The 22,577-nt window shown below is 45.0% G+C and overlaps 1 protein-coding gene and 1 pseudogene across 1 annotated transcript in view; one reads left to right on the plus strand and one right to left on the minus strand.

Annotated features, from left to right (window-relative positions):
- Positions 1–9,385, plus strand: part of LOC149461899 (uncharacterized) — a 104,477-nt gene extending 95,092 nt beyond the window's left edge. Inside the window, exon 3 of the mRNA XM_089677739.1 lies at positions 7,802–9,385. Coding sequence (XP_089533865.1) covers positions 7,802–8,944 — 1,143 coding nt within the window. The 3' untranslated portion in view covers positions 8,945–9,385. The remainder of the gene's footprint in view (positions 1–7,801) is intronic.
- Positions 9,386–20,506: 11,121 nt separating this feature from the next.
- The window catches only part of LOC149461901 (uncharacterized), a 38,086-nt pseudogene continuing 36,015 nt past the window's right edge, over positions 20,507–22,577 (minus strand).

Genomic DNA, 22,577 nt, shown 5'->3' on the forward strand with positions numbered 1-22,577 from the left:
ACAGTGCCTCCATGTGACTCCCTAAACCCTGAGAGACACAACATGCAGAAGATTCTAGAAGTCACCAAGAAGATGATGGAGCTGCTGACAGGAGAGGTGAGCGGTGCCGGGAATTCTGGGACATTCTCCAGTAACAGACAAGGGATGTGTCTGGATGGTGACTGTATCATTGTGTGTGTCAGGTTCCTATAAGGTGTCAGGGTGTCACTGTCTATTTCTCCATGGAGGAGTGGGAGTATTTAGAAGGACACAAGGATCTCTACAAGGACGTCATGATGGACAATCAGCCGCCCCTCACATCACCGGGTAAGAGGAGACTTCATTGTAAAGGAGAGAGCAGTACGGAGGATCCACCTAGATCCCCCATCATCTGATAAACACATAGAAACAATGGATTCAGTCAGTGTGTGTGTTTCCTACAGATGGATCCAGTCATGGGAACCCACCAGAGAGATGTCCCCGTCCTCTGTATTCCCGGGATTCCACACAGGAAGGTCACACCATCCCTCACCATCATCAGGTAGATGATGACAATTATTGGTAGTTGTGATTTATACACAGCATGTTTGTTACAATGAATGTTTTATTATATCTTTCAGAGTGGAATCCTCGGGGATGATAATATTGATGTTAAAGAAGAGTATAAAGAGGAGGATGAGGAGTATGGAGTGATGGAGGAGTTTTCAGAAGGACACAAGGATATGATGGAGCCACCTAATACCAGGAACCCACCAGAGAGATGTCCTCATCCTCTGTATTTCCCACAGGAAGGTCACACCATCCCTCACCATTACAAGGTTGGTGGGATGGAGAATCTAGAACATGGACTTGTAGGGGTGATAAGTGGATATTTTTATGTGATATTTTCTCTCATTTCCTTGATTTAGAGTGGAGATCCAATCGATATAGAATTTGAGGTGAAAACAGAAGAAGAAGAGGCGTATGTGAGGGATGATCAGCAGTCTATGGAGGAGGATGGAATAACGGGGACATTTATAGAGGAGGACACTCCTACAGAGATCAGCACAGGTGGGTCATGAACACTAAATCCATTCCTCCACCCATACTGCTCACTGATTGGTCCAGAGTAGGGCGGGGACTGGGTGATCTCAGCCTGTAATCCCCTGGTCACTTTCCTGAGCTGTGTTCCCCGTCCTGTATTCCTGGATTTCTCTCGGATAATCTTCCTTCTCTGTGCTGCAGACACAATTTATGTATCTAGACTGGATTTATGGAGGTTCTGGGGTTCAGCTGGCAGCAAAATGTTCATTTTTACTCTAAGCATTGCATAATGTAGGCACCCAGGACATGTGACTGGGGTCTCCTGCCTTGTGCCTGACTCTTCCAGGGGACCTTCTCTGTTATCTGCTGGCTGTGCCGGGTAGAGGGATATGTCTGTAGTGTCTCAGACCCACTGAGTCACTGTCACTGAGTGCAGTCTCAGGAGATAAGAGACAAGCAACCCTTTAAGGACCTTTAATTAATGAATAACAATATTATGAGTCCTGACCCCTGCACTATATACTCTATGGTGTACATTACATACTCCTGACCCCTGCACTATATACTCTATTGTGTATAATACATACCCCTGACCCCTGCACTATATACTCTATGTTGTACATTACATACTCCTGACCCCTGCACTATATACTGTATGTTGTACATTACATACTCCTGACCCCTGCACTATATACTCTATTGTGTACAATACATACTCCTGACCCCTGCACTATATACTCTATGTTGTACATTACATACTCCTGACCCCTGCACTATATACTCTATTGTGTACAATACATACTCCTGACCCCTGCACTATATACTCTATGTTGTACATTACATACTCCTGACCCCTGCACTATATACTCTATGTTGTACATTACATACTCCTGACCCCTGCACTATATACTCTATGTTGTACATTACATACTCCTGACCCCTGCACTATATACTCTATGGTGTACAATACATACTCCTGACCCCTGCACTATATACTCTATTGTGTACAATACATACTCCTGACCCCTGCACTATATACTCTATGTTGTACATTACATACTCCTGACCCCTGCACTATATACTCTATGTTGTACATTACATACTCCTGACCCCTGCACTATATACTCTATTGTGTACAATACATACTCCTGACCCCTGCACTATATACTCTATGTTGTACATTACATACTCCTGACCCCTGCACTATATACTCTATGTTGTACATTACATACTCCTGACCCCTGCACTATATACTCTATGTTGTACATTACATACTCCTGACCCCTGCACTATATACTCTATGTTGTACATTACATACTCCTGACCCCTGCACTATATGCTCTATGTTGTACATTACATACTCCTGACCCCTGCACTATATACTCTATGTTGTACATTACATACTCCTGACCCCTGCACTATATACTCTATGGTGTACAATACATACTCCTGACCCCTGCACTATATACTCTATGTTGTACATTACATACTCCTGACCCCTGCACTATATACTCTATGTTGTACATTACATACTCCTGACCCCTGCACTATATACTCTATGTTGTACATTACATACTCCTGACCCCTGCACTATATACTCTATGGTGTACAATACATACTCCTGACCCCTGCACTATATACTCTATTGTGTACAATACATACTCCTGACCCCTGCACTATATACTCTATGTTGTACATTACATACTCCTGACCCCTGCACTATATACTCTATGTTGTACATTACATACTCCTGACCCCTGCACTATATACTCTATTGTGTACAATACATACTCCTGACCCCTGCACTATATACTCTATGTTGTACATTACATACTCCTGACCCCTGCACTATATACTCTATGTTGTACATTACATACTCCTGACCCCTGCACTATATACTCTGTTGTACATTACATACTCCTGACCCCTGCACTATATACTCTATGTTGTACATTACATACTCCTGACCCCTGCACTATATACTCTATGTTGTACATTACATACTCCTGACCCCTGCACTATATACTCTATGTTGTACATTACATACTCCTGACCTCTGCACTATATACTCTATGTTGTACATTACATACTCCTGACCCCTGCACTATATACTTTATGTTGTACATTACATACTCCTGACCCCTGCACTATATACTTTATGTTGTACATTACATACTCCTGACCCCTGCACTATATACTCTATGTTGTACATTACATACTCTTGACCCCTGCACTATATACTCTGTGTTGTACATTACATACTCCTGACCCCTGCACTATATACTCTGTGTTGTACATTACATACTCCTGACCTCTGCACTATATACTCTATGTTGTACATTACATACTCCTGACCTCTGCACTATATACTCTATGTTGTACATTACATACTCCTGACCTCTGCACTATATACTCTATGTTGTACATTACATACTCCTGACCCCTGCACTATATACTCTATGTTGTACATTACATACTCCTGACCTCTGCACTATATACTCTATGTTGTACATTACATACTCCTGACCTCTGCACTATATACTCTATGTTGTACATTACATACTCCTGACCTCTGCACTATATACTCTATGTTGTACATTACATACTCCTGACCCCTGCACTATATACTCTATGTTGTACAGTACATACTCCTGACCTCTGCACTATATACTCTATGTTGTACAGTACATACTCCTGACCCCTGCATTATATACTCTATGTTGTACATTACATACTCCTGACCCCTGCACTATATACTCTATGTTGTACATTACATACTCCTGACCCCTGCACTATATACTCTATGTTGTACATTACATACTCCTGACCCCTGCACTATATACTCTATGTTGTACATTACATACTCCTGACCCCTGCACTATATATTTGATGTAAATAACATCATTCTGATACTATATAGTCCCGGGGTGTTAAAATTTTTGAAATAATGACTTGTCCACGGAATAAATTGGTCTCCAATCTACTTGTCCCTCATGACAATCTACTTGTCCAGATAAAAATAAAATGTAACCCAAACCGTATTAGGAATGTCGGTTATACAATCAGAAGGGGCTTTATGGTGACTTAAACATGTAATATTTTTACCATTGCGCTGTATATCTCCTCCTCCCCCCTACCTGTCTCCAGCCCCGCCCCAGAGGACTAGCAGGGAGGAGAGAGACATTGCAGTATAATGAGCACTGATTGGCTGCTCCTCATGAAAGGGGAGTGTCCGGCTTATCCTTTATCCCTTTCACTCCCAGAGCCGTTTTTGTGTTTTTTTCTTCACAAGTTTAAAAAATCATTTTAGACCTGAAGATGACACAAACCCCCCAAATATGAGATAATATATATTAACACAACAGTTCAGTAAAAAATACAAGTAAGTTTTTTTTAGGGCATAAAAATGCAATAAATGACCTATATTTTGTAAAATATAAAGGATGAGATTGCAGCGAGTAAATAGATATCCAGCGTATCAGACCTGAAATTTGTGCGCACTCGTGAAATGGCGAACTTCAGTGCCCTATATTATCTATAGGTGACCCTTTCAAAGCCCCTCACAGGTCATCAGTATAGAGTACGGAGGAGGTCTGGTGCTAGAATTATCGCTCTCATTCTGGCGTGTGCGTGATATGTAACGTGTATGGCAATCAACATTTTCATGTGTAGGCGCTCCAGCATGTGCTTTAACATTTGTACGTGCGTATATGTGGGGGGGCTCAGTTTTTTCTTTTGAGGAGATGTTATGTGTTTGGCGGTAACTTTTAATATTTTACCAATAAAAAAAATTACTTTGATGACAGGTTCTCTTTTCTGAGACATCCAAGGTCTAAAAGACCTCCAGTGTCTCCCCTGTACTCCCCTGGATGTAATGCACTGCACACCGCACTGCATTGCATTCTTTGCCGGCCTCTATGGCTGGGAAATCTCTCAACCGGCACCCAGAATTGACATAATGGGGTTGATTTACTAAAGCTGGAGAGTGCAAAATCAGACTCACTTCTGCATAGAAACCAATCGGCTTCTAACCTCAGCTTGTTCAATTAAGTTTTGGCAATACAACCTGGAAGCTGATTGGCTTCTGTGCAGAACTGAGTCTGATTTTTGCACTCTCCAGCTTTATTAAATAAACCCCAATGTGACTTCTGGGTCAGGACAAGGAGGGGAAAAGACGTGTCTGATTTCCCCCCCCAGCCGATGGCAGTGAACTGGCCCTGGGCCAGCAGATGGGTAAGTTGAGCCTGGGAGACAGTAGATGGGGGAGGTTCATGCGGGGGGGGTGGGAGGCTAGTACTATAGGCTGTGTGGAAGGAATCAGTGGCAACGCTGCCGCCAAAATACTTTCACCTGATAGGTGAGCCCTGCTGCTTGCCCACAGCAGGGCTAAGGGTTCAACAAAACTACCTGCCCGGCGCCTGGAACTACATATACCAGAATTGGGCGATACAATTTCAACATCCCTGTAGTCTTATCAATTGTATCTTATACAATATGTTGTACGTTACCTCCTCCTGACCCCTGCACTATATACTCTGCTGTACATTACATACTCCTGACCCCTGCACTATATACTCTATGTTGTACATTACATACTCCTGACCCCTGCACTATATACTCTATGTTGTACATTACATACTCCTGACCCCTGCACTATATACTCTATGTTGTACGTTACCTCCTCCTGACCCCTGCACTATATACTCTGTTGTACATTACATACTCCTGACCCCTGCACTATATACTCTATGTTGTACATTACATACTCCTGACCCCTGCACTGTATACACTATGTTGTACATTACATCCTCCTGACCCCTGCACTATATACTCTGTTGTACATTACATACTCCTGACCCCTGCACTGTATACTCTGTTATACATTACATACTCCTGACCCCTGCACTGTATACACTATGTTGTACATTACATCCTCCTGACCCCTGCACTATATACTCTATATTGTACATTACATCCTCCTGGCCCCTGCATTATATACTCTATATTGTACATTACACTCTCCTGACCCCTGCACTATATACTCTATATTGTACATTACATATTCCTGACCCCTGCACTATATACTCTATGTAGTAATGTAGTACATTACATACTCCTGACCCCTGCACTACATACTCCTGACCCATGCACTATATACTCCTATGTAGTACGTTACATACTCCTGACCCCTGCACTACATACTCCTGACCCTGCACTATATACTCTATGTAGTAATGTAGTACATTACATACTCCTGACCCCTGAACGGCATACTTCTGACCCCTGCACTATATACTCTATGTAGTAATATAGTACATTACATACTCCTGACCCCTGCACTATATACTCTGTCGTACATTACATTCTCCTGACCCCTGCACTATATACTCTATGTTGTACATTACATACTCCTGACCCCTGCACTGTATACACTATGTTGTACATTACATCCTCCTGACCCCTGCACTATATACTCTGTTGTACATTACATACTCCTGACCCCTGCACTGTATACTCTGTTATACATTACATACTCCTGACCCCTGCACTGTATACACTATGTTGTACATTACATCCTCCTGACCCCTGCACTATATACTCTATATTGTACATTACATCCTCCTGACCCCTGCATTATATACTCTATATTGTACATTACACTCTCCTGACCCCTGCACTATATACTCTATATTGTACATTACATATTCCTGACCCCTGCACTATATACTCTATGTAGTAATGTAGTACATTACATACTCCTGACCCCTGCACTACATACTCCTGACCCATGCACTATATACTCCTATGTAGTACGTTACATACTCCTGACCCCTGCACTACATACTCCTGACCCTGCACTATATACTCTATGTAGTAATGTAGTACATTACATACTCCTGACCCCTGAACGGCATACTTCTGACCCCTGCACTATATACTCTATGTAGTAATATAGTACATTACATACTCCTGACCCCTGCACTATATACTCTGTCGTACATTACATTCTCCTGACCCCTGCACTATATACACTCTAAATTGTACATTACATACTCCTGACCCCTGCACTATATACTCTATGTTGTACATTACATACTCCTGACCCCTGCACAATATACTCTATGTTGTACATTCCATAGTCCTGACTTCTGCTTTCCCCCCTCCCCCCACTGCTATATATACACATAATATGGATCCTCTTTTGTTACACCCATTTCCTCCCAGCTGGACATTTTATATCGGATGATGTGATTGGAGCACAGACTTTTACATGGTGATAATAATGTGATGACATCCTCCAACTTTGGACCCTTAAACAGAAAGTGATAATGGGGGAGGAGTCAATACCCCAATGATGGTGGTCTTCAGGATCAGTCCAGTCTTCATCTTGGTTGTTCTCCCCCCATCCTCACTCTCTGACCTCTGGTGGGGCTCAGCCCCGCTGTTCTTCATGACTAAATCATGGACTAAATAAGGAAGTGCAGTACTTCTTGTGTTGGGAAGATGGCGATGAGTGATAGAGGGGGTGGGGACCCTCGTCCTATAATCCCCTCATCACTGTCCCTCCTATAAAAGACAGTTCTGGTTGTTTCCTCACTCTCTGACTAAGGTCCATGAATAAAGAAATGACCTGGTAGGAGATCAGAGGAGCCATATCCTAGTTCCCTTGAGGGTGGAATTGTAACCTCCTCAGAGACCAAGCTGCCTGATGTGGGCGGAGTCCTGGTTTGGGGGAACCAATCAGCTCCTGTCTAGTAATCCTCTTTGTCTTTGTATTTTAGTCCATGGCCGGGAGATGAGGAAAACCTCAGAGGATTGTCTCACTTTGTCTCCAGACTGGAAAGTAGATGAGGACATCACACAGTATAGTCCAGGAGAAAACCCGGCTCCCTCCAATGTCCATCCGGCACCACCCAGTGTAGATGGACCATCGGATTCCTCGTATCCTAAGGAACCTCAGACTGTGCGGGACCGGGCCGGCCTTCCAACAGAGAAGAGGTTCTCCTGTACTGAGTGTGGGAAGGGTTTCTGTTCTAAATCCAAACTTAATGTGCATAAAAGATCTCACACAGGGGAGAAGCCGTATTCCTGTCCTGAGTGCGGGAAATGTTTTTCACAGAATTCCTATCTTCACAAACATCAGAGATCTCACACAGGGGAAAAGCCATATTCCTGTCCTGAGTGCGGGAAATGTTTTTCACGACTGTCCTATCTTTACACACATCAGAGATTTCACACTGGGGAGAAGTCATATTCCTGTCCTGAGTGTGGGAAATGTTTTTCACAGCAGTTCAATCTTCATCGACATCAGAGATCTCACACGGGGGAGAAGCCATATTCTTGTCCTGAGTGTGGGAAATGTTTTTCCCTGAAGTCCAATCTTCATGATCATCAGAGATCTCACACGGGGGAGAAGCCGTATTCCTGTCCTGAGTGTGGGAAATGTTTTTCACAGAAGTCCCATCTTCACACACATCAAAGATCTCACACGGGGGAGAAGCCGTATTCTTGTCCTGAGTGTGGGAAATGTTTTTCACAGAAGTCCTATCTTTCCATACATCAGAGATCTCACACAGGAGAAAAGCCATATTCCTGTCCTGAGTGTGGGAAATGTTTTTCACGGAAATCCTATCTTCACACACATCAAAGATCTCACACGGGGGAGAAGCCGTATTCTTGTCCTGAGTGTGGGAAATGTTTTTCACAGAAGTCCTATCTTTTTATACATCAGAGATCTCACACAGGAGAAAAGCCATATTCCTGTCCTGAGTGTGGGAAATGTTTTTCACGGAAATCCTATCTTCACACACATCAAAGATCTCACACGGGGGAGAAGCCGTATTCTTGTTCTAAGTGTGGAAAAGGTTTTTTAGAGATGTCCTGTCTTCATACACATCAGAGATCTCATGCAAGGGAGAAATCACTTTCCTGTCCTGAGTGATGGAAATGTTCCTCACTGAAGTCCTGTGTTCCTGTACATCAGGGATCCCACACAACTCTGGAGGTGTATTAGTGCCTAGAGTGCGGGAAATGTCTTCTAGATGAATGTTGCTGGACATCCCAGCTCTCATGTGGGGAAGAAGCACACCCTGATATACACCTCAGATATACTCCATGGCTGATCTTCATCATGGAAGAAACAGTTCATAAGGAGATGAGAGGCCCCCAAAGACATGGATGAAGTGTGGGACCAGGTTTGGCCATTGATAGCAGGAGAAGAATAAAAATGTAGTCCTGACCTAGAGCACTGGGCTGACTTGTCATTGGGGTGCAGCCTACAGTAAAGGAAATGTGTATTTGCTCCCCTGCTGATGCTGAATGTTCGCCCCTCACACAGAAATGATCGGTCTAACAATGGAATGTTCGCCCCTCACACAGAAATGATCGGTCTAACAATGGAATGTTCGGTGTAACACTGAGAGACAGAATACAACAACAAATTCAGCAGAAATGCGTCTAACAAATGATGACTGATCTGCATGTTCATGAGGGAAAGAAGGATTTGATCCCCTATCATTTAGCAGGATTTCTGGCTACCAGGTGTCTTTCATACAGGTAACAAGCTGAGATTAGAAGCAGTCTCTTAAAGGGAGTGCTGCTAATCTCATTGTGTTACCTGTATAAAAGACACCTGTCCACAGGAGCAATCAAACCATCAAATTCCAAACTCTCCACCATGGCAAAGACCAAAGAGCTGTCCAAGGATGTCAGGGACAAGACTGTAGACCTACACAAGGCTGGACTGGGCTACCAAACTATGGCCAAGCAGCTTGGTGAGAAGGTGACAACAGTTGGTGCAATCATTCACAAATGGAAGAAACACAAAACAAGTGTCAGTCTCCCTAGGTCTGGTGCACCATGCAAGATCTCACCTCGTGGAGTGTCAATGATCATGAGAACAGTGAGGAATCATCCCAGAACTACACGTGAGGATCTTGTCAATGATCTCCAGGCAGCTGGGACCACAGTCACCAAGAAAACAATTGGTAACACACTACACCGACAAGGACTGAAATCCTGCAGTGCCGCAAGGTCCCTCTGCTCAAGAAAGCCCATGTCCAGCCCGTCTGAAGTCTGCCACTGAACATCTGAATGATGCAGAGGAGGACTGGTGGGAAGTGTTGTGGTCAGATGAGACCAAAATCCAGCTCTTTGGCATTAACACAACTCGCCGTGTTTGGAGGAGGAGGAATGCTGCCTATGACCCCAAGAACACCATCCCAACTGTGAAACATGGTGGTGGAAACATTCTGCTTTGGGGGTGTTTTTCTGCTAAGGGGACAGGGCAACTGCACCGCATCAAAGGGACGATGGACGGGGCAATGTACCGTCTAATCTTGGGTGAGAACCATCTTCCTTCAGCCAGGGTATTGAAAATGGGTCGTGGATGGGTGTTCCAGCATGACAATGACCCAAAACACGCGGCCAAGGCAACAAAGGAGCGGCTCAAGAAGAAGCACATTAAGGTCCTGGAGTGGCCTAGCCAGTCTCCAGACCTTAATCTGATTGAAAATCTGTGGAGGGAGCTGAAAGTTTGAGTTGCCAAATTTCAGCCACCAAACCTTAATGACTTGGAGAGGATCTGCCAAGAGGAGTGGGCCAAAATCCCTCCTGAGATGTGTGCGAACCTGGGGGCCAACTCCAGGAAACATATGACCTGATTGCCAACAAGGGATTGGCCACCAAGTACTAAGTCATGTTTTGTGAAGGGGATCAAATACTTATTTCCCTCATCACATGCAGATCCGTCATCATTTGTTAGACGCATTTCTGCTGAATTTGTTGTTGTATTCTGTCTCTCAGTGTTACACCAAACATTCGATTTGTAGACCGACCATTTCTGTGTGAGGGGCAAAAATTCAACATCAGCCGGGGAGCAAATACGCATTTCCTTCACTGTATATGCTAGAGATGGTCTGCATATAAATGGAAGGGGGTCTGCTGTGCTGGGGGAGGGGTTTATGGGAAGGCTGGAGGAGTATATATATAAACTATATGGAGGGGGGAGGGAGAATTCAGTTTTAACGGGGTAGACAGATCAGACAGGGGTTAGTACTTGTTGGTGTTACAAACAACCAGTGGAATTGGTACCATTTGTATGAAAATAAAAAATACTCAAAATTCGTGTGAACAAGGTGTTAGTGAATGGACAAGGTGTCGGTGAATGGACAAGGTTTCAGTGAATGGACAAGGTGTCAGTGAATGGACAAGGTGTCAGTGAATGAACAAGGTGTCAGTGAATGAACAAGGTGTCAGTGAATGAAAGTGTTTGCTCACCAATGCCAGAAGTGTGCCCAGCACAATAGGTGAGTTGGAAGGTTTGGTGCATGAAGAGAACAAGGATTGAATTGGTGTTGCTGAATCTTGGCTTCATTCCTCACATGACTGGGCCATTCATATTCCTGGCTCGGTTCTCTTTCGGAGAGACGGGGGAAATAGGAAAGGGGGTGGAGTCTGTCTCTATGTGAGAAGTGATCTCAGAGCGAGTGTGAAAGAGGACCTAGTTGATGGAGAGTATGATGAGGCTGAAGTATTAGGGGTGGAACTGCACATGGGGGGCGGTACTACAAAGGTCATCATTGGAGTTTGTTATAGGCCTCCCAGTGTTAATGAGGAGGTGGAGACTCAGCTCCTCCCACAGATGGAAAGGGCTGGGACAGTGATAATAATGGGGGATGGTAACGTCCCGGAAAGTGACTGGAGTAATGGTACTGCCGGTGTAAACACAAAACAACCCCTCCTGCCCTCTATGGCCCAGAACAAGGGTGGATAGATGGACCCGAAACTTGAAGAAATTCCCCACTAAGGCATCAAAGGTTGTGCGGCTCTAAACAAGGCTGGGGAAGCCCCACCAATACTGTAAAGTGAAACAAAAAGCGCACCAACCTTGTGCATTACCTCAGTAAAATGTGATTTTATTGGATGTGAAAATATCCTCACAGAGAAGTATAACAAGCGTGTAAAGTCCTTGGTGAGACCTGACCAATCAGAGACCAGCGCGAGTCTAAACACGAGGGAAGGTTCTCAGACTCAGGCTGACGCGTTTCGAAGGGAGTCCCTTCTTCATCAGAGCTGACTTGGCAATGACAGCCCTCTTCAATATATACCCTGGGACAGAGGTTGGACCCTCCCACTTGGGTTGGGCAGTCCCGGGAAAGGAGGCGGGACAAAGGTGACATCACAACATGCTCACACAAGTAACAATACATTACACATCAAGAGGTATAGTAAGAGACATTAGAAACATTCACCGGCATTAAAAGCTGTAAGAAACGCAGGGCAGTGTAATATATACATGAGGAGGTCATATAGTCTGTGTATATATATATATCCCCATATAATAAATAATGACATATTGGGAATGCTGCATTGGGGTTCATGGGGATAATATTGTTGGATCAGCACAATGTATAAAAAGTAAAAATGAATGAATTGAATACATAATTCCTTTGGATAAAAGCCTGCTGGTTCCTCAATTGTTGGCTTCTTTCCATGGAGATAAATGTGAACACAAAGTAGGTATACACATACATTTCAATGGCAGCCAGAATGTCCTTGCTTTGTGTGGGCTGTCAGTGGGGTCATTGGGCAGATCTTTGTCTTTAGATGTATGGAGTATCATGAGTAGTGTTACTATACTGGAAGCAGAGGGAGATCAAGTGCTGCCATTGCCAAATATGGCTTCTGGAGGTGAATTGGAATGCACGCCAATAGGTGCGTGGCTGTGGGGGCGCATGCGCAATGAGGCGGTGGCACGCTGGAGTAGTCATGGAGATGGGCCTCCAATGGGCTATCGCACATGTGCAGTGAGGCGGCGGCACGCTGGAGTAGTCATGGAGATGGGCCTCCGATGGGCTATCGCACATGTGCAGTGAGGCGGCGGCACGTTGGAGTAGTCATGGAGATGGGCCTCCGACGGGGTATCGCACATGCACAGTGAGGCAACGGCACGCTGGAGTAGTCATGGAGATGGGCCTCCGATGGGCTATCGCACATGCGCAGTGAGGCGACAGCAGGCTGGAGTAGCCATGGAGATGGGCCTCCGATGGGCTATTGCACATACAAGCCAAAGTCAGCTTATCATTTACCTAGTGGAGTGCACTCTGGACATCCCGGAAGGACGGCTGCGAGATGTGTTCCAGCCGTGGCTGTAAAGTTGGACATCTCCCTACAACTCTTGGGACAATTAGCCTGCATGTGACCTTGCTGTCTTCATCTACAGCATCAAGTCTGGGGTGCTCTTCCATAAATGTCTCCACCTGTTTTCCAAACCAAGAGATCCTCCCCTAAACCTTGGGGTGTTGGTGGGATTGACCTGAGCCTTTACATAGTTAACAGGGAAGATCCGTGATGAATTTGCGTCTTGCATCACGCCTGTCCCAGACTTGTGTTCTACTCCTAGAGCTCTAGGTCACACTCCTTAGAAACAGACAATTAAATTCTCACAGGTCATTCCCTTGGAGAATGTCAAAAGAAAGTCCTGCCATTACCCCAACAGAAGTAATTCCCTGTAGAATTCACCTCACAGGGATCAATGATGGTCAGGAAAGCACCTGTATCACAGAAACCAACGACTTTTTGTACATCTATGCAGAGCTCCTGTAACTGCTGCTGCCTTATCTTGGGGTAAGTGGCTGGACTCCATAAACTCCTAGAAGGGCACCAGTTGTTGTTGGAAGCATCAATTCACTTTAAGATGGTGACCAGAATTACACTGGGATCAGGACAGGTGTTTTGAGTCTGGGGAGGGTGAAGTTCCTTGGGCATCTAGCCTGGAGATGCCTGGGTTGTCCACATCCGTAGCATGGGTGGTCCAAGGGTGACCAGAGGGCTGGGGTTGGAGTGGCATTTCTTCAGAAGCTTGGTACATATCCACATAGTGCACCAGCTTGGGAGAGGTGGACCTCAGAGTCTTTTTCTAACAGGGTAGCTGGCCTGGCAGTGACTGGTTTGTCCGCAGCCAAAGCAGAGTCTCTCTGTAGAGATAATGTTAGTGGATCAAATTATCCTCCCAGCACTTCAAGTGTGTCCCTAAGCCAACCGCTTCCATACCCCAAAGTGATGTCCTGCTGGAAAGAGCATTAATAACCATGTTGCCCTCAGATGAAAAGCCATCCCATGGATACTGTTGTAGTTTTGCTGCTGAACTGGGACATGTACCTTGCAGAGGCATGTTGAGGCCTCTTGCTGGTACATGTTTGGAAGGGGCAGGGGTTGTAGCGGAGGGAAGAAATATATATTTTTTTGTGTGTTGTTTGTTGAAGCACAGATAGCATTGTGTCCTGTAGCTGGATAAAGCCAGATGGGCCAGCAGCAGGTTTGGATGCTTAAGGCTTGGCTGAACTCAAAGGACAATATAATAACCCTATGCTGGCAGAAAGGGTCAGACGTTTCTGAGTTTACTTCTGTGATGGACACACCGGACTGAGGGCTGCATGTCTTCCTAGAAAGAGGTTACCTGGTGCACAGAATTGCTGAGACAGATAGCTTCCTGGACACTGGGACTCTACTCTACTCTCTGATCTTCTGGCAGCGTCTGTCTGTGTGGCCCAGATGCTGGGGCAGGACACACAGCCTTCTGAGGACCCATGATGTGCATATGAAGAACCTCTGCCCACCAGACCTCCTGTTCCCTGCCAAGCTGCCTGGACTTCTGTTGACTGGTGAGTCCCTGAACCTATGTTGTGTCTATTGCTGCTCATCCCTCATAGTGCCTGGACTCTGGACTAAGTGGCTGCTGGATCCGATTGCTGCAGTTTGCCAGTCTATACCCTTGATGTGCCATACCATGCTGCCCTGGTCTCTGCCCTGTGCTTGAATCACCCCACTTTTCTGTCCAGTTCCCTATACTGTGCTGACTTAGCCCCTTGTCTGTCCAGATCCCTGTCCTGTGCTGGACTCAACCACATGTCTGCCCAGATCCCAGCCCTGTGCTGGACTAAACCACTTGTCTGCCCAGATCCCTGCCCTGTGCTGGACTAAACCACTTGTCTGCCCAGATCCCTGCCCTGTGCTGGACTCAACAACTTGCCTGCCCAGATCCCTGCCCTGTGCTGGACTCAACCACATGTCTGCCCAGATCCCTGCCCTGTGCTGGACTCAACCACTTGTCTGCCCAGATCCCTGCCCTGTGCTGGACTCAACCACATGTCTGCCCAGATCCCTGCCCTGTGCTGGACTCAACCACATGTCTGCCCGGATCCCTGCCCTGTGCTGGACTCAACCACTTGTCTGCCCGGATCCCTGCTGTATCAGCTGGATTTGACCCTTGCTACATCCTACCCTGGTCCGCCTAGATCCCTGCCTAGTGTGCTGGACTTAACCACTGCTACGCTGTATTCACCCTGTGGGCTGGGTACATTCCCCTTGCCATACCGTCTGGTGGCCTGGTGTACTGGTTCTCCATTTTGCTTGGCCATCCTACATGGACTATCTATGTGGTATTACATTGCTACCTGGTGGACTATTTTGTTGTGCTGTGTCTTGTTATCCATACTGTGCCCTCACATTCCCCAATATACCCCCATATGTTGGGTTTTGTGTGATCTGCTCTGTGTGCTCTCTCTCTGCACTTCTAGTTTATCACTAGTGATGGGCTGAACACCCCCCGGTTCAGTTCATGGTAGAACATTCGAACAGACCAAACGTTTGCCGCCAACATCGAACCTATGGGACTCAAACTTGAAAATTCAAAAGTGCCCATTTAGAAGGATTATATGCTAGGTGTCAGCAATAAAAGTGGTATGGGGACTCGGGTACTGCCCTGATGGACATGAATCAGTGGAAAATAAATTCTAATAGTACAGTTTTTAAAGGGGCAGTTATTTTTCATTGCTTAAAGCAGTGCTTCTCAATTATTTTCTGTCATGCCCCCCCTAGGAAGAAGAAAACATTTTGCGCCCCCCCGCGCGACTGTAAATAGTATCATTTGTCTATAAAATTGTTATAAGTAGGAATAGTGCCCCATCATTGGTGTCAGTGGGAGGAATAGTGCCCCATCATTAGTGTCAGTGGGAGGAATAGTGCCCCATCATTGGTGTCAGTGGGAGGAATAGTGCCCCATCATTAGTATCAGTGGGAGGAATAGTGCCCCATCATTGGTGTCAGTGGGAGGAATAATGCCCCATCATTGGTGTCAGTGGGAGGAATAGTGCCCCATCATTGGTGTCAGTGGGAGGAATAGTGCCCCATCATTGGTATCAGTGGGAGGAATAGTGCCCCATCATTGGTGTCAGTGGGAGGAATAGTGCCCCATCATTGGTGTCAGTGGGAGGAATAGTGCCCCATCATTGGTGTCAGTGGAATAGTGCCCCATCATTGGTGTCAGTGGGAGGAATAGTGCCCCATCATTGGTGTCAGTGGGAGGAATAATGCCCCATCATTAGTATCAGTGGGAGGAATAGTGCCCCATCATTGGTGTCAGTGGGAGGAATAGTGCCCCATCGTTGGTGTCAGTGGGAGGAATAGTGCCCCATCATTGGTGTCAGTGGGAGGAATAGTGCCCCATCGTTGGTGTCAGTGGGAGGAATAGTGCCCCATCGTTGGTGTCAGTGGGAGGAATAATGCCCCATCATTAGTATCAGTGACACCAATGATGCGGCACTATTCCTCCCACTGACACCAATGACACTTGCTGACCCCTGTTGCAGTATGGTGCTGCTGCAGCCAGCATATGTGGTTGCAGCAGCACCTCTGCACTGCACACTTACCGGCTTTTCCCTCACTCGATTTTCGCGGGTCCGCTCAGCTCCGCCTCCTCGCCCGTGATTGGCCGCCTGTGTACCTTTCCTGAGCTACAGTTCTGGCGGCCAATCACCGGTGAGGAGGCAGAGCCGAGCGGCAGGAGTGAGGGAGTGGCCGGAGTGACGGAAGGAGCAGCGCTTCCTGGATGGATCATCGTGGGAGCCAGGTAAGAGACAGCAGCCCTCTGCCCACCCCTGTACGCACCCCCCTTGATGGAGCCTCGGCGCGCCCCACTATTTGAGAAGCACTGGCTTAAAGTAAAAAAAAAAAAATATTCATTTAAATATCATGCCTGGGGGTCCCTTAGACTACCTGCAAAGTTGCACATCTGTACAATGTATAGAACCTGCTGCAGCAGGACTCACACTGTAACCCTTCAGAGTTATTCTTGACAAGTGCAGGATTGGACCCGGCTCTAAAAATTCTAATTATATGTAATGCACCTCTCATACAGGTGTAGAACAATGTGGCCTTCAGTGTTGATGGTGCCTGAACACTGTGTCCCCTCACAGTTACTATTGCTGGGTGCAGTCATGGGCCCTGCAGTTGAGAACTGTTAAAAATTATAGAAAAATTATCCAGGATTGATTCATGTTGATAAATGTCAGTTGGTCAGTGGAGTCTGTGGACAGACGCACTCTTTTATCCATCACAAAACCTCCAGCAGCACTGAATGTCCGTTCGGAAAGCATGCTGGGTGCAGGACAGGCCAGTAGCTTGATGGCATATTGAGCAAGTTCTGGCCAGTGATCCATCCTCAAGACCCAGTAACCCAGTGGATGCTCAGTTGGAAAGGTCTCCAAGTCTGTTCTTGCCCCTAGATAATCCTGCACCATATGATGCAGACCCTGCCGATGGGTGCTTAAACCTAACAGCCCTGGGTGCTGAGGACTAAAGAACTGTTTAATCGGTCAGCTGGCCGCCTTCTCCACCGCTCTTCCTTTAACAGAATGAAGCCTCAGAAACACGTTGTCCAGGAAATGGTGACCTCCCAGTATCTGGAAAGGTGTTACACAATTTCAAGGCATCCTCAGGATGTTTCATCCTCTGCTCCCTCTGGGAAGACTGGATGAGCTCTGCACCTTGACCCTTGTAACGTGGATCAAGAAGGGTTGCCAACCAGTAAAGATCTCGCAGACACTTTGAGGAAATCTTGAAAATGGAAGATGTACACACAGTGCGCTGGTTATGCAGCAAAGTCGAGGCCTTGCGTGCTTTTCTGCAACACTGGAAGACAGTAGGGAGCCATTCTGAGCAGATATCATCTGAGGGATCATGTGAATCTGCTAAAGTTAAAGGCATCCTGAAAGACCTGAAACAGATGAAGTTTGTGAAACTTTTGCATTTCCTATTCGATTTTTCTAGCAAGCTGAACCCTTTGTCAGAGGGTCTTCAGAACAAGGAACTTATGATCTGTCAGGTAAAAAACAAACTAGAACAAGCAGCTAAAACTCTTCAGGATCTTTCTGATGGGAAAGGAAAAAATGAACTTGAATTTCTTAGTAAGTTTACAGAAGATGGAAAACGACACGGGCTGCAGCTGACCAACCTTCAAGCTGGTGACAGAATTTCAGTCTATACACCAATCTGTATTGGCCAAAGCAGAAAGAGATTTCATTTTGAGGCTTTCCTCGTTCTCCTCAGATATTGTACAATCTGTCCATATATTGAACAGCGTGTCTTGGCCAGACAAAGCTCACATCCCCAACTTTGGATGGACTGAGCTGCACAGAATTGCAAAACATGTTTTTGATAATCAGTTTGAAGACAAAATTGAGCTGTTAGAAGCAGAGTGGGCTGACCTCAAACTCTCCATTCAAAATGGACTCTTTTAATGAGACTCTGAAAAGACTGAATCAGCAGAAAGATTCAGCAACATACTCCCTCTGATCAGTTTCTGTGCCGTACTTCCCCCAACAACCGCCTCATGTGAACGTGGCTATAGCTACCAAATCAGAATAAAGACGGTCTATCGTTCATCACTGACACGGGAGACTTTGGATGATCTTCTGATGATTGCTGTTAATGGACCACCACTAAAAGATTACAATCCACACACAGCCATTGGAGTGGTATTTTGTATCAGAAAGGGGACGTTACACAAGTCTTGGTCCTGCTGTACAATGAAAACCATAGCAAATCTTGATGTGAAACTGGCTTCCTACTGCTTTTTGGCATCCAAATAATTATTTTTTGGTGTTTTATTTTCTTAATTGAATAGAATACAATCCACACACAGCCACTGAAGTGGTATTTTGCATCAGAAAAAGGGTATTACACAAGTCTTGGTCCTGCTGTACAACACAAACCATGGCTGCTCTATGTTACAATGGTTACTATTGTTATGCCATGTTTTTTGGCATCTAAATAAGCACTTCTTTGTTTTTTCTTAATGCACTACTTCTCTAAGCTCTCTTTTAATAAGATGCTGAAGATAAAAAATGCAAAATGTTTACTATTGTTATTTATGTTTTTTGGCCATCAATAGAGGCACTTTTTTCTTTTTTCTTAATGCCGCACTTCTCTAAGGTCTCTGCTGGAGATAAAAAATACAACATGTTTACAGTAATTATTATTCCATGTTTTTTGGCATCAAAATAAGCACTTTTTCTTATGCTATACTTCTGTAAACTAAACTTACATCTTTTAAAAGAGACTTTACTGCAGTTACTAAAGATGCCGGAGATAAACAAAACAAATACAAAATGTTCACTGCAGGTTTAAAGCTGTAAAACTTGATATTTTGATTGCACCCGATTGCTATTAAGCTATTGCTGTGATGTTTAAATTGACATAATAAAGTTGTAATTGCAGTTTTTTATATTTTGGACTCTTTATTCTAAAGAAAAATGTAATTTCATAAGCTTTAAGGGGGTGTGGTTGGGGGCAGGGCTAGGGACAGGGTTGGGGGATGGGCTGGGGGTGGGGTTGGAGGTGGACCTGGGCAAGGTTGGGTGGGGCAACTGGTGGAGAGTAAGGTTTGTGCCTGGCTAGTAGGTCTAGACTCAAAATGGTTTATCCGGATGTATACAGTATATATATGACAAGGCAGACTACTTCATGTAACATTACATCTTCATCTCAGATTGTAAGCGGATTGGATTGGCCTGTGTATGGGATTCCAGATCAAGTCATGGCAAGGTACACGTTGAGCGTTGAATATCTGGTGTAGAGAGATCACGGGGGGGATTTGTATATCTGTTGTCACATGTTGCTGAGTTACTGATTTCTTACACGACATTTCCAGACAGTTGGATGTAATTCATTAATATTTGGAAGTAATTGCTGGCTTGTATTTCTCCCCATTATTGTGGATTAGATCATTGTACTGTTATCTTGTATTGTTTATTATTTATCATCACCTATTATATTTCATCCCCATTTTGTACTGATTTATATTATTAATAAATATATATTTTTGCACATTATTGCTTTTTATTTTGTCTTCCAATTATCACAAATACAGAACTGGGATGTCGGTTACTTTGTGAGAATTAGTAGGGAATCTCCTTCATTCCAGATCCCGCCTGTTTCCATGAATTGTATACGGATTATTTCCTCACAGATAAAGTTCTGACAATTTGTACCGTTCTGGTGTTTTTGGTCCTCAGAAATGAGATCTGCCGTCATCAGACATGATGGATTTTCAGACATCTATCCCATAGTTTGTAGACTCTATAACTCTCCTACACACTGAATCATAGACACTGATTGGGGTTATTGTACCCAAGAAATGGCGCAGAATACACCTTTGTCTACATTTATAAGGAAAGACGATTTATTTGTAAAAACAAGAAACAAGAAAAATGGTAAAAAGTGGTGTTTAATTACCACCAAAATAAATATTCGTGTGAAAAAATTACAAAAATATAATTTGGGTACAATGTTGCATGACTGTGTAATTGTCATTCAAAGTGTGAGAGCTGATAGTTACCAGTCAGCCTGGGCAGGAAGGGGGTGGAAGTGTCCGTTATACAGGAGGTAGAAATATTTATTTTTTAAAACAGACCTCCAAGTGTTTGTGAAATCTCCCACCACAAAATGTACTCAGCCAATCACAGGTCAGGACTCCATTTTTATTCTTCTCCTGCTATCAATGGCCAACCCGGTCCCACACTTCATCCATGTCTTTGGGGACCTCTGACCTCCTTATGGACTGTTTCTTCCATGATGAAGATCAGCCATGGAGTATATCTGAGGTGTATATCAGGGTGTGCTTCTTCCCCACATGAGAGCTGGGATGTCCAGCAACATTCATCTAGAAGACATTTCCTGCACTCAGGGCACTAATACACCTCCAGGGTTGTGTGGGATCCCTGATGTACAGGAAGACAGGACATCAGTGAGGAACATTTCCCTCACTCAGGACAGGAAAGTGGCTTCTCTCCCGTGTGAGATCTTTGATGTTTATGAAGACTGGACTTCTGTGAAAAACATTTCCCACACTAAGGACAGCAGTACAGCTTCTCCCCTGTGTGAGATCGCTGATGTGTGTAAAGATTGGAAGACTTTGAAAAACATTTCCCGCACTCAGGACAAGAATAAGGCTTCTCCCCTGTGTGAGATCTCTGATGTGTGTAAAGATGGGACTTCACTGAAAAACATTTCCCACACTCAGGACAAGAATACGGCTTCTCTCCTGCGTGAGATCTCTGATGTCTGTAAAGATTGGACTTATGTGAAAAAGATTTTCCACACTCAGGACAGAAATATGGCCTCTCCCCTGTGTGAGATCTCTGATGTCTGTAAAGATTGGACTTATCTGAAAAACACTTTCCACACTCAGGACAGGAATATGGCTTCTCCCCCGTGTGAGATCTTTGATGTGTGTAAAGACTGGACTTCTCTGAAAAACATTTGCCACACTCAGGACAGGAATGTGGCTTCTCCCCCGTGTGAGATCTCTGATGTGTGCAAAGACTGGACTTCTGTGAAAAACTTTTCCCACACTCAGGACAGGAATACGGCTTATCTCCCGTGTGAGATCTCTGATGTGTGTAAAGATTGGAATTCTGTGAAAAACTTTTCCCACACTCAGGACAGGAATGCAGCTTCTCTCCCGTGTGAGATCTCTGATGTGTGTAAAGATGGGTCTTCCTTGAAAAACATTTCCCACACTCAGGACAGGAATACGGCTTATCTCCCGTGTGAGATCTCTGATGTGTGTAAAGACTGGACTTCTGTGAAAAACTTTTCCCGCACTCAGGACAGGAATACAGCTTCTCCCCCGTGTGAGATCTTTTATGCACATTAAGTTTGGATTTAGAACAGAAACCCTTCCCACACTCAGTACAGGAGAAGCTTTTCCCTGTTGGAAGGCCGGCCCGGTCCCGCACAGTATGAGGTTCCTCAGGATACGAGGAATCCGATGGTCCATCTACACAGGGTGGTGCCGGATGGACATTGGAGGGAGCCGGGTTTTCTCCTGGACTATACTGTGTGATGTCCTCATCTTCTACTTTCCAGTCTGGAGCCAAAGTGAGACAATCCTCAGAGGTTTTCCTCATCTCCCGGCCATGGACTAAAATACAAAGACAAAGAGGATTACTAGACAGGAGCTGATTGGTTCCCCCAATCCAGGACTCCACCCACATCAGTCAGCTTGGTCTCTGAGGAGCTTACAATTCCACCCTCAAGGGAACTAGGAAATGGCTCCTCTGATCTCCTACCAGGTCATTTCTTTATTCATGGACCTTAGTCAGAGAGTGAGGAAACAACCAGAACTGTCTTTTATAGGAGGGACAGTGATGAGGGGATTATAGGACGAGGGTCCCCACCCCCTCTATCACTCATCATGACAGAGGCATGCCTGTGTTAGCAACATCACGGGA

The sequence above is a fragment of the Staurois parvus genome, unplaced genomic scaffold (genome assembly GCF_062004578.1).
Source record: "Staurois parvus isolate SC_StPar_1 unplaced genomic scaffold, SC_StPar_1.0 ptg000191l, whole genome shotgun sequence".
NCBI lineage: Eukaryota > Metazoa > Chordata > Amphibia > Anura > Ranidae > Staurois > Staurois parvus.